The sequence below is a fragment of the Neopelma chrysocephalum genome, unplaced genomic scaffold, assembly GCF_003984885.1.
Source record: "Neopelma chrysocephalum unplaced genomic scaffold, ASM398488v2 Primary Assembly neopelma1_66, whole genome shotgun sequence".
NCBI lineage: Eukaryota > Metazoa > Chordata > Aves > Passeriformes > Pipridae > Neopelma > Neopelma chrysocephalum.
Genome location: NW_020897725.1, coordinates 4,737,266 through 4,752,205, shown reverse-complemented (window position 1 = coordinate 4,752,205; position 14,940 = coordinate 4,737,266). Strand labels below are relative to the sequence as shown.

The following is a 14,940-nucleotide window of genomic DNA, read 5'->3' as shown; positions in this document are numbered from 1 at the left end:
ATATTTTTGAAATCAAGTTAGTTGCAGTATAACACAATCCCTTAGATTTGGTGTTCACGGAGTAACACACACACATATACACCCCTCATTTTATTTTTTCTGAGTCTATTTTACCTCCACAAAACATTGCTAGGCAAAGGGAAACATCATTGCTGGAATGTCCTGACAAGAATTTAATAAAGATGGAGCTGTGCAGCAAGTCTGTTCAGAGTTGATGGAAATAAATATTCACTCCAGGAGTTGAAAGTTGAACACATTTAACTATTGGAAAGGGTCTCTGTCCTGTCCACTTTGACAGGAAAAATACTCTTGGAAGAGGACATTTCACATCACACTGAAAAGAATATTGAATGTTCTGTGGAGTGGGGGGTCCCATCGTACTTGCAACTATACAAGTAGGTCTTTCTGTGCTGTTAGTTTCTGTTTGCCCTCTGAGATATTCAAAGGCTGAGGTCATAGCTTCATGAGCATTTTTTCCAGCAAAAAGGCTAGGTTTTAAATATCATCCATCACTTTTCCTGCCTTTCCATTCTGCTTGTGTGGCAACAGAATGGAGATTCAGGGAACTGACCTAGATTAAAGATAAGCTTGTTTTATGCAGCTGCACAAAGTGGTGTATGTTCGAGTTGGTGGGGGTAGTTAAGGAAGCACATATATGATCACCAAATTTCAGTATTAATCAAATAGGTAGTCTAAGCTCCATTTGGAATAACTAGAATGAATCTTTAAGTAAAGTATTCTGGGGAAGTCCTGCCTTTCTTCACTGACTTTAGAGATGACTTGAAAAGACTTGCGTCCTTGGGCTAAAGTTTGCCATTGTAAATTCTGTCTTCAATGTCTACGCAGATTTCACAGTTACAGTTTTGTCCGAAAAGAAATTTTAACTGCATCATTGTACAGAAGACTAGGACTAAGTAGTTGGGACCTCTGGAGGTTATCTGGTCCAAACCCTTGGCTCAAGCAGGGCCACTTAGAGCCATTTGCCCAGGACTGTCGCCAAGGATGGAATAGAGACTCCAGTCTTTCTGGACAACCTGTTCCAGTGCTTGGTCACTCTCATAGCAAAAAAGTGTTTCCTGATGTTCAGACGGTACCTCCTGTGTTTCAGTTTGTGCCCATTTTCTCAGTCTTGTCAGTGTCCTCCACTCTGTCCTCTTCACACACTCCCTTCAGGTATTTATATACATCAGTGACATCCCCCAGAGCCTTCCTTTCTCCAGTCTGAACAGTCAGAGCTCTCTCAGCCTGACTGTGTGAGGTGCTCCAGTCCCATAATCCCACAATTAACTTTGTGACCCTTTGTTGGACTCTGCCGCGTGTTCATGTCTCTCTTGTTCTGGGGAGCCCAGAACTGGACACAGCACTCCAGGTGACGCCTCACTAGCACTGATCAGAGGGGCAGGATCACCTCCCTCAACCTGCTGGCAGTACTTAGCCTAATGCAGCGCAGGATGACATTGGCTTTCTTGGCAGCAAGGGCACACTGCTGATTCATGTTCAACTTGGTGTCCACCAGGACCCCCAAATCTTTTATGGGTGAGTGGTACCTGAGACATTTGCATATCTGAATTATCCCCCCAGCTAATCTTTTGAGTATCTTAGTATATCTGAATGGCTCTTATTTTGAGAAAGAGTAAGTCAGCTTTGTGATTCAGTGAGATTTCACAAATTGCTCTCAATTTTAAATAGCAAAAAATAACCTGGATATATAGGGTATCTTTAGAATCCCGCAAGTATAGCACATTATTTCTGAGAGTTTAAATAACTGTTCCATTTGATCCTTAATTCCACCAACATTTTGTATTTTCTGTGGATCCAGCCTTTAAGTTTCTTCACAAGTGAACATTTTATCCTTTATATACAGTTAGCCCGTGATTTGCATTACATTCAAATAATAGGTATGAAAAGACTATCCAGACCCAAAATCCTTCTTGGCCACAAGGGCACACTGCTGGCTTATGGACAGCTTGTTTTCCACCAGGACCCCCAGTAACTTTGGGGACCACTAAGACCCTTTTGTTCTCCATCATAAAAACTGATCCTATGAACTGGTCATATGTGCAGGTTTATCTCTTTTGTAAAGTTCAGTCACTGTGGATTGTCAGCATTTTACATCAGCTGTATTTGTCTTCTGATAGCTGTGAGTATGGATAAAAGTTGAGAGAATTTACAGAATCACGGAGTTGTTCAGGTTGGAGATCATCCAGTCCAACCCCCCTGCAAGGCAGGGTCACCCAGAGCAGGTGACCCAGGAACACATCCAGGTGGGTTTTGAATGTCTACAGAGAGGGAGACTTCATGACCTCCCTGGGCAGCATTAAGGGATTTAAAAGCTGTAATCAGAGCATAGGACCAGCTCTTCAGTTCCTTTTACTTATTTAGTGGTAACATTTGTTGAGAAAGAAGCACTGAGAGACCTGGTGTAATGAACAGGATGTTAATTTAATTTGCTAAGTATTTTGCCTAGAATTTGCTGAACTGTGTCTTAAAGCTCTTTATGTGGAGTATACAAATGTTAGTGGGACAGATATTTTTTACGTGTTTTGGTGGCAGACATCTGCTGCAGAGACTAATGTTGCATATTTTCAGTGAACCCACAACACTTTGCTGTATATTGACAGCATACTCCAAGGCAAGGGGAAATAGGCAGCAGAATGTGAAATCTCTGAAATCTGTGCTGAAAGGCAAAGTTGTGGGTTTTTCCCCCCAAGAATGTTACTTTAAAAAAAAAAAAAAGCAGCTATGTGAAGTCTTGCCTTTGGGTGAATTTCTGAACTGTCTCTTCTAGGAGGTAGCATTTCCTTTGTTCCAAATGCATAAACTCAGGGCTTTGCTGAGGAGGGGAAAAGCACTGCCATCGAAGAACACTCTTGCATGGATTTATGTCATTTATCAATGAGCAGTCTATCCATTGGCGTTCACAAGTAGTTCATAATTCTCTCTGAGTAGACAAGGGTTTTGTGGGTTCATACTCTTTGTCTGACAAAGTGCCTATAACGCTTTTGCCAAAGGCAGAGTTTTTCAAGGCTTTGCTTTCCTGGTGCCAAGGACTCTTCAAAAGCAGTCCAAAAGCCAAGTACTAGTGCGCATAAAATCCTACTGTGGCAATAGAAAAGGCTTTAAAAACTTTTGTATTTGTTCACACAACTGTTTCAGTGTAGAAAATCCTGCCTTTAAGCTTCATTAACTTTGTAAGACTGCAAACTAAGAGTCCAGTGTTTCATGCATTTAACTTTTAAGACAATGGGTATTAAAGTTGAAATGCAGACTACAAGCAAGAAAGAAAAAAATGGATTTCCACCCCACAAAAAAGTACTGTGAGACCCATAGTTCTGCAGCACTCAAGCATAATCCTAGAGTGAAGTTTTAAGTGAGCTATTCATAGAAAAATGCAAAATCCTTTGAGCAACACACAAGAGGATGAATTGGCCTATGAAAAACCAGACTAATAACTGTAAACTGGAAGACAAGGATGTCTTTGCCATGCTGCATTGCCTAAACTCTTTTCAGCACTGTCCACCCATCTAGGATGGATGCAGTGATAAAACTTTTAAGTAACTGCTGATAGGTTTTCAAAATCCTTCACTCTTACTACTCCACAGTTTGTTACAATGAAATACCTATGCTGGTGTGCATGAGTGAGATATGAGTGACAAAATGTGGAATGGCTGAGGAGTTGGAACTAAATGATCTTTAAGGGTCCTTCCAACCCAAACCATTCTGTGATTCTATGAATATGTGCAAGTACTGAAATCCCAGATTCTATGAAGTGTGACTTGACTTTCCAGTGTGTACCAGCCACAAGGTACACAACATTGAGTATATTCAAATCCAACGTTAAACAAGTATCTAAACAACATATATGGTGCTTACAGCAGTTCTGTCTTGCACAAAAAGTACAAGTCCAAATGTTAGGACACAATATGCCAGTTAAATGGAAAACAAAGAAGCCTTGTGATACATCACAGTATGAACACTAACTCTTCTTTATGGTTGTTCTGTAAAATTTATACAATCATCAGATTTTATACAATACACTTGAAATAGCACAGACTGAATTCCAGAGTTGCTTTCACATAAGAACCTACAGGCTCATACAGGAATTGTGTGAATGACTTTGCAATGCTATTGCTTGAGAAATTCTGGAACAGCAACATATGACTGATTAAGTATTGGATTTCTATCTGCCTTTAATTTTATTGATGAACAAAATTCAGCAGTCTGCTGCTGTCTGAATTCAGTTTTTCACATTTGTCATCCGAGCAGAGGGGATTGCAGAACCTTTAAGATTCAAAGTAGGGTTGTTATTTTAAATCATCAGTTTTAACTATTCCTGCAGTGTCATGATGGACTGTGTTAACTTGAAACTTGCCATCTTTTGCGGCGATTGTTCAGTTTTTAAAAGTGGAGACAAATTAGTACCAGTGTTTAAAACACTGTGAGACTGCACTCAGTTCAAGATGCCTTTTGTTTTGCTTGGGAAAGTAGGAGTGGCTTGTAAGAAACACCTTGACCAACTAGTCCTGATGTTTGTAAATTCTTAGAGGTCTTAGGAAATTTCTTTAATTTGTTCTCTTTTTTATTTAATCCAGAAAATATTCTTTGTCAAAAAAACTTCAAGCACCAGAATAAGGAAATAAAACTAGGCCTGGCTGCTACTGCAGCCTTCAAGCAAAGCCACTGTAGTGCCACAGATTTCTTAAAACCCTTTTTTTTTTTTTTCCAGACCTAAAGATTTTCGATGGAAGTAATAGCCATAAGTGGAGAAGAAGTGCCATCAGGGGTGTCTCTCCTCCTTGAAAGAAAAGTCTTCTAACATGGAAGCATCTGTGCATCTCAGTCAACTCTTCTATACTGAATGTTTCTAACAGCTGTTAGCAAACTTGATTTGGCAAGATTATGAAAATGATTGTATTTGAAACAGATAAAAATAGATATTATCTTGTTAATACCACCTGTACTCTGCATTGTATAATCTGGTATTTATTAGTGACATTTGGTTCAATACTATTATTAAAGAATTGATACCTTTTTAATGAATATTTGCATCTCATAGAAACAGTACATTGATTGCTAAAATGAAATATCTCACTCTAAAAGCTGCAAAACTTGAATTCTGTGCAGCAAGAGCAGTCAATAATTTTGGTCACCAGCCATGGTTTTTCATCCTCAAGCTTTGACCCAGCGTAGCTGATTTCACTGAAGAGCTTGTTGAAATAACTGGCAGTAAAGGTGGATTACAGGGAGATACTCTTCCTTTTTTCCACCCTTAAGCACAAATCTGATTTTGATTCAAGCCACAGGAACATGATTACTTACTTTAAAGAACATATTACAGAACAAAGCAGCAACATTTTTATTATGAAAACCAAGTGAGGAAACTGAACTTAGGTGTTGAATGATGCAAAAAAGTCTTAAAAATTACTTTGCTTTTGCAAGCCACTTCCCTGAAATTCCTTACTGCTTTTCTGCATGGAAAACCCTCAAGCCAAATCTGTTGTGTAAATAAGTGAAGCACCTGTTGTTTTCATGTTGTAGAAAATGCTGATATGTTACCTGCAAAATTTGGCAATATTTGGTGAGGAGAATTTGAGTTTTCTATATTTGTTTTATACAAGCATCATATGGGAAGAAAAACATTGGTTTGTTTATAATCATATTTCATTACATGAAATAATGGTTTGGTATCAGGCATTTCTTTGGCATTCAGGTGGGCTTATCCCAGGAAACATTTCTACCCCGTGAATATGCAGCCAGCATTTCCAAGTCAGTAACATTTCGTTAACAAGTGAAAGTATTTTTAAAAGCACTAGGTTGCAGTAAATGCTCTTTTCTGTTCAAGGACACAGTACAGAGGGTTTATTGGTAAGGTATGGGTGGCATCAGCTGTTCATCATGTGCTGAATACTCCAGTCAGCAACTTCAGTTTCTTAGGTGGTCTGGAAAAAACACGAGACACTCTTGATTATTCAGAGACTGGATTTTGGAAGAAATCTTAACTGTCTGTGTTTTACTTTTTTTGGCAAACATACAAATCCTGAACAATACTTTTATAAGTTGGTAGTGCCCACCAGTTAGTTACTTATTATTACCAAGGTATGCCCAGCTAGTGACTGTATGACCAATGATACCAGAAGCTTTCTGGTCAGTGGGGTGCCAGTAAATGGCATTTTAGATATAGTTAAATTAACAAGAGGCTCAAAGTCTTTCTGAGACAACACAGGCAGAATTGCTTGAAGGCTGATTTTCCATCAGTGACCTTCTCAGTCACTTCCACAGGACCTGAAGGTCACCCACCATGTCTCGGGGAACACTCCAGACAGTACAACACATGGGCAGGAGTGTGCCAGCCAGGGAGGGCACAGGGAGTTCACATTTGGGGTAAATTAATGTGGGTGTTCACAGCCAAGTGCCAGCAGGGAAATAATCCTGTGGCACAGGCATTACCTGTATTTAGATGTAATAATATCTTTCTGAATGTCAGCAGTGTGTGCCAGGCTCTCCCTGCACATGTGTGCAGAGAGCTGTGCTCACTTGGGGCCTCAGTGTTCTGTAAACCAGGGCTGAGCTGCTGAAGGATGAAGTCGATCAACTGCATTATAGTTTTCTACCACATTCTACTTTAAATGGAAGTGCAGGTAAGGAAATAACATTCAGCTCACATTCCATCAACTTTTATCACCTTTCTCCAAGAAAGTAGCGGGAGTTAGGGATAAAAGAAATTATGGGAAAACAAGCACAGCCTACAAAGGTATCCAGCCCCCAGGCAGAGCTTGCCCATGGTTAGTCACGTGTACAAATGGTGTGTGTTACTAATGAGGTTGAATTCTAGGTGAGATAACTGGAGATTACACAGTAAAGATACCTGTTATCTTCCTCCTGGTGAACTAAGGGAGCTGCTGGTGGTGGCCAGAGGTGAAACCTGACAAGTTTTTCTTAACTGAGAATGGAGAGACCTCCTGCATGCAGGGATGAGCAGGAAGACAGCCCTGGGATGCACAGACCAGTCTCTCCATCTCTGTATGAGGCTGAATTAGAAGTGTCCCAAACCCGTGCTTTCAGCTTAAATGGCCATTTTGAGCTAAGTCTTGCTTTGATGCTTAGTCTCCTGTGCTGTTCAAAACTGTTTATTGAGTCACTTTATAACTTATCTTGTTTATTTGTAGATAAGGAATTGCTCTGTGCTCAAGTGATTGGGTTGGCATTTTTCCTTCCTCTCTTCATTAGCTGATCCAAGTTGCCATCCCAACTACACCTACCAGTCTTTTGACTTTGGCTTGTCAATATGTGAAATCTCACCTCCACAGATGGTACAACCAGCTCATCTCACAGTTACTCTATACATTTGTCCATACATAATTTTAAAAATAAGGCTAAATAATGTTTATACTAAGTGCCTACACCCTTTAAAATAAAACTGTTGCCCAAAAGTGTTGAAAAAGGGGAATGTATTTCTTTCTCATTGCAATCTGTCCCCTAATCTAATGCAACTATTCAGAGTTAAAAATCAAATGAATACAGGATTACCGTACAAAAGCCTGCCACTTTTATTTGCATACAAAACAGAAATTAAAGAGGTTCACAATAAATTATCAGTGTGCTCCCACAGAACATTCTTGTGTATTTATATCATGTGAGTTAGAAAAAACAACAGCCTGTTAACGTATGAATTCTTTGCAAAAGGGTAATAAGCTGGGTTCAAGGAAACCTGATTATGATTGTTCTCCAGTGAATTTAGTCGGGTTACTCTGCTAGTAAAGCAATTAATCCAAAACCAACAGAACATAATCAACTAGGAAAAAACTGATAACAAAACATTAACTTTTCTGGATGGTTCTACATACACCAACTAGCTGGACGCGTGTTTTTATACAGTTTGAATAGTGAACGGAACAGTACTCCAGAGAAAGATCTACAAGTGACCTTTTGTCATCATCTAGCACCAACCCACTAACAACTAAGCTTCTGGCATGCAAGATAATTACCATTATTTGTTGTGTCAACCAGTCATGTACACTTTTTTCTCCTTTAACATAAGAGCCTGTAAACATCTTCCGTGAAAGGTGAGGCACCTGGACAAAAGGCCAAACAGATGCACATAAAATGTTCCCCTTTTTTAAATAGTTCATTGAGAGGGTTTTTTTCCATTTGCCTTTGTGCGTGCTGGAGTCTTGGCGCTCCTTTTGGCTATCCTCCTTGCGAAGCGACTGATTCCTGGGGATCTCAGTTCAACGGCTTCCATCTCTTCTTGAACAGGAGTAAATTCTGGTTGAGCAAGATGAGGTGATGGATAGGACTGGGAGTATGGGGATGGTAAGGGGTAGGACCCGTGAACTATGTACGGCTGTTGCTCACCATCATAAAGGTCCTCAGGGTCATAGATTTGGTAGGAGTTATGTGGCAACTGCACTACTGGGATGTCTTGATCAGTTGGCTCACCGTATCCACCTTAACCCACCACCACCAAGAGTATTCATATGGTTAACACAGGAGAAGGGGAGTAGAAAATTAAAGCATTCATTAGGAAATTGACATTTTATATATAGATATATTTCTATATTGTGTGTGAGTGTATATATATATATATAATCTTTAAATACACATCTTTTATTCACATAAAGGAACAATTTAACAAAATTAATAAGCTGGAGCAATTGGAAACCCACCAACAGACAGCCAAGTTAGTTGGAAACCACCACCAGAATTTGTCAAATGTCCAGTTGAAATACTGTGCTCATTATACATTGCACACTCTGCCTGCTTTAGCCTATTCCAATTGTGGGCTAGAATACATGATTAACAGGCAAAAGTGGGTCAGCCAATAATTTTTAGCAGTGCCAGGAAGCCAAGTGCATGTACAGCAGCTGTAAGTTCATTAGTGGTAGTCAATATCGTTGCTGGAAAGCACAGAGCAGTTCAGCATCCATCTCTGACCTTCAGCCCAATGAGACCTGAACCAGAATGAGCCTTTCACCTTCTGGATTGGTAGCCATTGTAAGGGATTGGGCCTTAAAACAGGAAATGAACAACAGGGAGGGGAAGTGAGGAGAAAAGGATAGGAAGAGATGACAACAAAAACATTCAGGTAAGTAAAACATACAAATCAGCTCAGGGCAGATTAAACTGTAAACATCAAACAAATATGCTTTATGTGTAACATCTGTAGGGACTAGTGCTTTACTAATAAATTTCAGTTTTAGTTTGGGTGACATAATTGTTGGTAATTGTGTTAACTTCCTCCTATGGCCTCTCCGTGCTATAAATGAGAGGGGAAAGCAGGATACAGAGAAGACGTAGAAAGAATCATTTTTCCAGATGGCTTTCACTGGTTAATGATGGACACGTGCATCCCTGTGCCAGGTTACACTACTATGGTTTTAGTAAGGGTCATGCTCTCATGCCACTCAGAGGCACACGGAAGGGGAAGTTCAGCAACACGTTTGAGAAACTACAAATGTAAAAAATTCTGCTGTCACAAACATTACATGGTGGGGGTTCAACACAGAGACCACTGAGATGGAGCAGGCTTATACAACTACACAAACATGTACAGGACATAACCCACTAGGCAGGATCTGTTTTACAGGCCGGGATCAGATGGTGGACTTCCTTTGGTCACTGTGCTGGGGTCACCTTCTCTTTGTGCTGCAGTCCCACAAAGTACAGCCACACTGGACACGCAGGTTTTTAGGGAGCTGCCACATTTTAGCACAGGGTTCACCAGTAGCCTCCATCTTACTTTGGCTGTTAGAAAATGCCACCCTCGCCTGTGCAGACAGCAGCTGCCCCAGCTCCTGACTACTCACCTCCCATGCCATAACCAGCGCAGGAGGACGGATCACAGTACCCAGGGGGACCAGAAGGACCCTGTGAGCCTGGGGGTCCCATGTGACCAGGGGGACCTCGTGGGCCTGGTGATCCTGGCGGTCCTGGGCTGCCAGTTCGACTTTCTCCTGGAGGTCCTGCATAAAAAGGGGGAGATGAAACATCTGAGTAGTGTCTTTCATGAAAGCAGGGATTTGAGGCCACTTTCCTTGGCCTGGAAAACATGGCACTGAGTGTGCTACAAACACTTCCAAGAGACAGCCTGAGCAGAGCAGCTGGGCATCCTGGCTCTGACTCCCCTGGGCAAGCTGAGGGAAAGACTGCAGCCTCTGGCAAAAAGGCTAAGCAGCAGCCCAAGAGGAGACCTGCTCCTGATGAGCCTCCTTCTCTGGCCGCTGCTTCATCTTCCTTGCCAGCTTTTAGCCAGAAATTTATACTAAAGCAAATGTTTCACCAAGCATCAAACTTCCAGAAAGGCAGTTTCGTGGGGGAGGGACAGCCCTGGATGCCTGCGCAGCTGTTGATTTCCCCCACTCCCTTTCCATACAGTTTCTGGGTAATGCTGTGCCTTGATACCAGTGCTCTCATGGCCAGAATATCCTAATTAAGTCAATGCAATTTTACTCCTGTTTCAACAGGACCTGGATATCACCCCTCTACTTTTTCAGGAGCTAAATATAAATCCCTGTGATTAATGTGCTTAATTACTATACATTTTTCTGTCAACTCACACTTAGGTATGACCTTGAGTCAATGAGAAAACAAATGCAATTAGTCCAGACTACCTTCTTCCCCTTCAAGACCCCATATCTAAAAATAATACTTAAAAAAAATTAAAAAGTTGGGTTTGGAGAAGCAGTTTATTATAGGGAAAAGGAAACTACTTGTGTGACTGACAACACCATCATGTGGCACATCACAACATCATATTACATACAAAGAAGATTATGACAGTTAAGGTGCCTGAACTGCTGACTCTTCTGCTGCTTGAGCCTTAGAAACCAAAGACAGAGCCAGTCTGAGTTGCTTTGCACTTGGGTCAGAGTGGTCTAATGCAGATGCTTCAAATGTAGCTTTACCTGTAGATCCTGGTGGGCCTCGGGGTCCTTGTGTTCCAACACCTGGATTGCCTTTTTCTCCTTTCTCACCTGGTAAACCTAAGGAAATAGTATTCGGTCACACTTTGATCAAAAGTGTGGGCAGTGTTTATTAGTTAACCAGGATTATAGTTCCATATGTTATTTTTCATCTAAAACCAGATGGTAGAGAAGGAAGGAGGTGAAAATTAAAAATTATTTGGTTCTTTTTCCATCCCTTCCCTGACAGCCTCTCAAGGGAAACATGTCATTCCTGAGGTCTTAAACATTCCTGCTGCCATGGTGGTTTCATGGAGGTGGTATGCAGAGGCATCGGCCAGTTTCCAGGCTGCACTTCCTGCTGGAAAGCTGCCTCTGGTCTATGGTAAGGTGCAACGACTGTAAGTCAGAAGAATCCTCAGAGCCTCAAAGCTGTTTATAAATTACTGTGTGGCCCAGAAAAGTAAAATTTTTAATTCTACAGCCAATTTTTCTTCAAACATTCACCTGCTGAAGAGTGGTTCAGCACAAGATAGTTCTACACACACATGGTGAGAGTTGTAGTGGGTTATGGCAGAATTTTCTTGAAACACAAAGAAAGGAGTTTCATCCAAAATCTGTCCCCCACAAATAAAGCCCAATCCAAGTGTTTCCCAGTCATAAAACTCCGATGTTCCAATATGCACAGCCAGTGAGTTGTGTTCCTGCACTTGCTCACGGCACTAAATTTCTATCCTTGGGTCTGATTCATGGAGGTCACAAATCTAGTAATTCAGAGAAAGCAGTGCCTTCTTCCAGCTTTCCATCTCCTTCTGTGCTACCACTATGGCATCCTATAAAAACACTTTCTATATGCAGCCATCACAATAAGCAGTGTCAAACTATAGTAGGTGTCAAAACTATAAATTCCAGACCCTGAGTTTCCACTGATGACTTGGAAACTCTCATAAAGTCTGTGTTTGATTTGGATAGTTCATAGACACCAAACCCAGGCTGGTTTGTGGGACTTCTCCCCCTTTTTCCCCGACCTTCCTCCCAGCACTGGTAATTGCTCTCCCTGCTTCACAGCTTACTCAGTTTCAGAGTCAAAGCCAATATAGGGCACCTTCATCAACACAAACCAGAGAGAAAACAGCTGCTGCCCTGGAAGGAGCAGTATCTACAATTTCAGCTGATTCTTTCCTTCCCCTCTGCTCAGGTAACTGCTACCTTTTAGGGCAAAGCAGCTGGAGAATACCTCATTATTTCAAGGAGTCATAGAGGATTTTTTTTATCTTCATGAGCTAATGTCTGATGGAAGCAAGTAAGTAAATACAAAGTCTAAGTGGGGAAAAAATTGTAATTAAAACCCATCACTGGCACAGAATTGCTCACATGAAGTTTATCAAATAAGAGTCTGCTGAACTGCAGGGGATTCGGTATCTGCTGAGGAGTTCTGAGTGTTCTGTGGAACCGGAGGGCAACACATCATGTGACCCAACCAGGTAGAAAACACAGGCCACACCTCTGCAACCAGTAACTCCACACTGAGCACAAAATTTTCAACCAAATCACGATGAGCTTTTGTCTTACCTCTACAAGGCTCTTTGCTACTGTCCTAGCATAGTTAAGGTATTTCTTGTTTGCCTTTTATGCCTTTTATTTCCTTCAATTGCAGAATTTGGAGGGGAGGGGTGTTTTTTTCCAGATACCTAAAATTTGCTTAGCCCTGTCTTGCTTCAAACATATGGAGAAACTCATGTGTTGCAATGCTCTACTTGTGCTGCAGGCCTTGTAACAAGGTGAATGTATCCAAATTATCTCTTACCACTCAAGACCTGTAAGGAAAGGCTTGCAATTTGCAAAAGGCAAAGTCTGTATATGTGAATTGCCTTTTTTTTATAAGAAGACTGGCACATGACAACCCCCTGGAATCTACACAGATGTTTATTACAACGACCACTGCTTATCCTACTGTATGATAACATTACTTGGTGACTTCAAAGACAATGGCCACAATGTTTTCAAATCACAGCCTTCCAGGCACTCAATTATTATTCTTAACACACACGAAACCACATACCCACATGTGATGTTCACAGAATAAAATGGCAGTAAGAAATGCTAAACATGGAACAAATCTACTCAGGCTAAGAATAAAATGTTCATTCTGGATGGAACAAGTGATGAAGCTCTTGTGCAGGACAAACCTTCTTTGAAATCACATGGATATCAAGATCTTAAGCAAACACTGAAGGCCAAGATAAAAGTCTACCTTAGGCCTCTTTTAGTTTAATTTTCAGTAAAGTTTATCCAAGTTAAAGAGAACATAAACACTGAAGCAAGAATATCCTGTTCCTAAGGCAAAATGCTCATGAGTTAAAAATCGAGCACTCTAAGGGCTTCCCTAATGGACTTAACAGACTCACAGACCTCTTGGTTTGCTCCTAATAAATGACGGAACATTCAAAATTCACGCAAGTCACCTTTGCTGTCATTAGAGCACGGCTTACAGAAAGCCAACCAGACAAGCCATCACTCTCCATGTGGGTTTACTGCAATGATTAATCACCCCCAGGGATGAAAGTGGGTATCAAAGCTTGTCATTTGATCCTTCAGATCCCAGGAACTGCTTTCTAATTTGTGCGCTGGACATACTTCAGCAATACCTTCAAATTGTCTTTCCCCCTTCCCATTAACCACGTTTTCATGTCTTGTCCCCGTCCAAACTAAGCAATGGCTTTGGTTCAGCCCTGTGGAGATCACAAGCAACTGAAATCAATTATTTCCAACACTCCTCTAAAGATAACTCTGATAGCATCAGTTATTAAAAACACAGCCAAACTCATGAACACATTCTCTAGCAAAGAAAATTAAATTTCCATGGTTCCTGCACCAAAAGGAAATCTCAGGTATGGCTTATCTAATTTTGTCTTTAAGTGAATACTGTCCTGCAAGGAGAACTGCAATTCTCCTGAGAGGAGAATATTGCAATTAAAAAAATTAAACTGCTACCAAAAATGTCCACTTTTAAAGATGTTCAGCTGTGACCATAGTGTATAATAACACGGGGTTGTAATTTTTTTTCTTTTTTAATCCAGATGAAGCTAAAATTGGAAATAAAAATATTTAATTGACTCAACTGGCAAGAGTTCCATTTAATTCCACTGGAATTTTGCCATCACAGCTGTAAACATGTGTCTTTTGATAACACATGTTTAACTGACTCTTTCATATGAAGCCAGGAAGTAAATACTGATCAAACTGTGCTTGAGAACAGTGACTTTCCCAGTGACAGCTTAGGTATTTATTGTACTTTAATCATAGTGGGATGGGGTGAGTAGCCATAAGTTTTATGCGTCACTTCAGGCCACATAAGAGCCGAAGTCCACCCAGTAGTAAAAGAACTGCACTTTCACAGCATCTGAAAGCTAACAGTACCTCAGAATAATTTTTACTAGGGCTTTTCCATTTTTCTTCGAAGTTGAGAAAACTACCCATCTATTACAAAAATAATTGAAACCAAAAAAAAAAAAGAAAAAAGCGTGCTGAATCCGTGGGGATTTTATATTATTTTGCAGTTTCATCTAGTTCCTGGGCACTCAGAAGCCAGCTACTAGTTAAGTCCCAGTTCATAAACATTAAATCAAAACAAAAGATATTTGAACTAGCTGAAATGAAAATAGAAACCAGTGCTGTGAACTAGTTAAAATAGAGATTAAAACAGAAATTAAAATTAAAATAGAGATGAGTTGATGTGAATAATTAGCGTTTGGGTTTGGGGTTTTATGTATTTATGCAAATAAGGAAGAGAGCAAAATTCTAGTAATTTATCTGGGAACATGTACTGTAGGGGCCTGGTAATACAATGTGGCCTCTCAGCTGGCAACAGGCACTGAGAACTGAATCTGTCAGGAGAAATGACTTGTCCTTTCTCCCTGCAGTGGTCTTTCTTGGAAGGACCAGCTCAGTGCTTTATTAGCGAGAGAACACATCCAAGAATGGGACATCCTGGACCTAGAAGTTCAAGTGGAGGTTTCAAACAGAACTCCAAAATACT

General features: G+C 40.6%; 2 protein-coding genes across 2 annotated transcripts in view; one reads left to right on the top strand and one right to left on the bottom strand.

Moving 5' to 3' along the window:
- MRPL13 (mitochondrial ribosomal protein L13) overlaps positions 1-5,040 on the top strand; it is a 30,663-nt gene extending 25,623 nt beyond the window's left edge. The window contains exon 7 of the mRNA XM_027684469.1: positions 4,727-5,040. Coding sequence (XP_027540270.1) covers positions 4,727-4,751 — 25 coding nt within the window. The 3' untranslated portion in view covers positions 4,752-5,040. The remainder of the gene's footprint in view (positions 1-4,726) is intronic.
- A 2,581-nt stretch (positions 5,041-7,621) lies between these two features.
- COL14A1 (collagen type XIV alpha 1 chain) overlaps positions 7,622-14,940 on the bottom strand; it is a 114,347-nt gene continuing 107,028 nt past the window's right edge. Inside the window, exons 46-48 of the mRNA XM_027684470.1 lie at positions 10,905-10,982; positions 9,807-9,962; positions 7,622-8,448 (exon numbers count right to left, since the gene is read on the bottom strand). Of these exons, the coding sequence (XP_027540271.1) occupies positions 8,126-8,448; positions 9,807-9,962; positions 10,905-10,982 (557 nt within the window). The 3' untranslated portion in view covers positions 7,622-8,125. The remainder of the gene's footprint in view (positions 8,449-9,806; positions 9,963-10,904; positions 10,983-14,940) is intronic.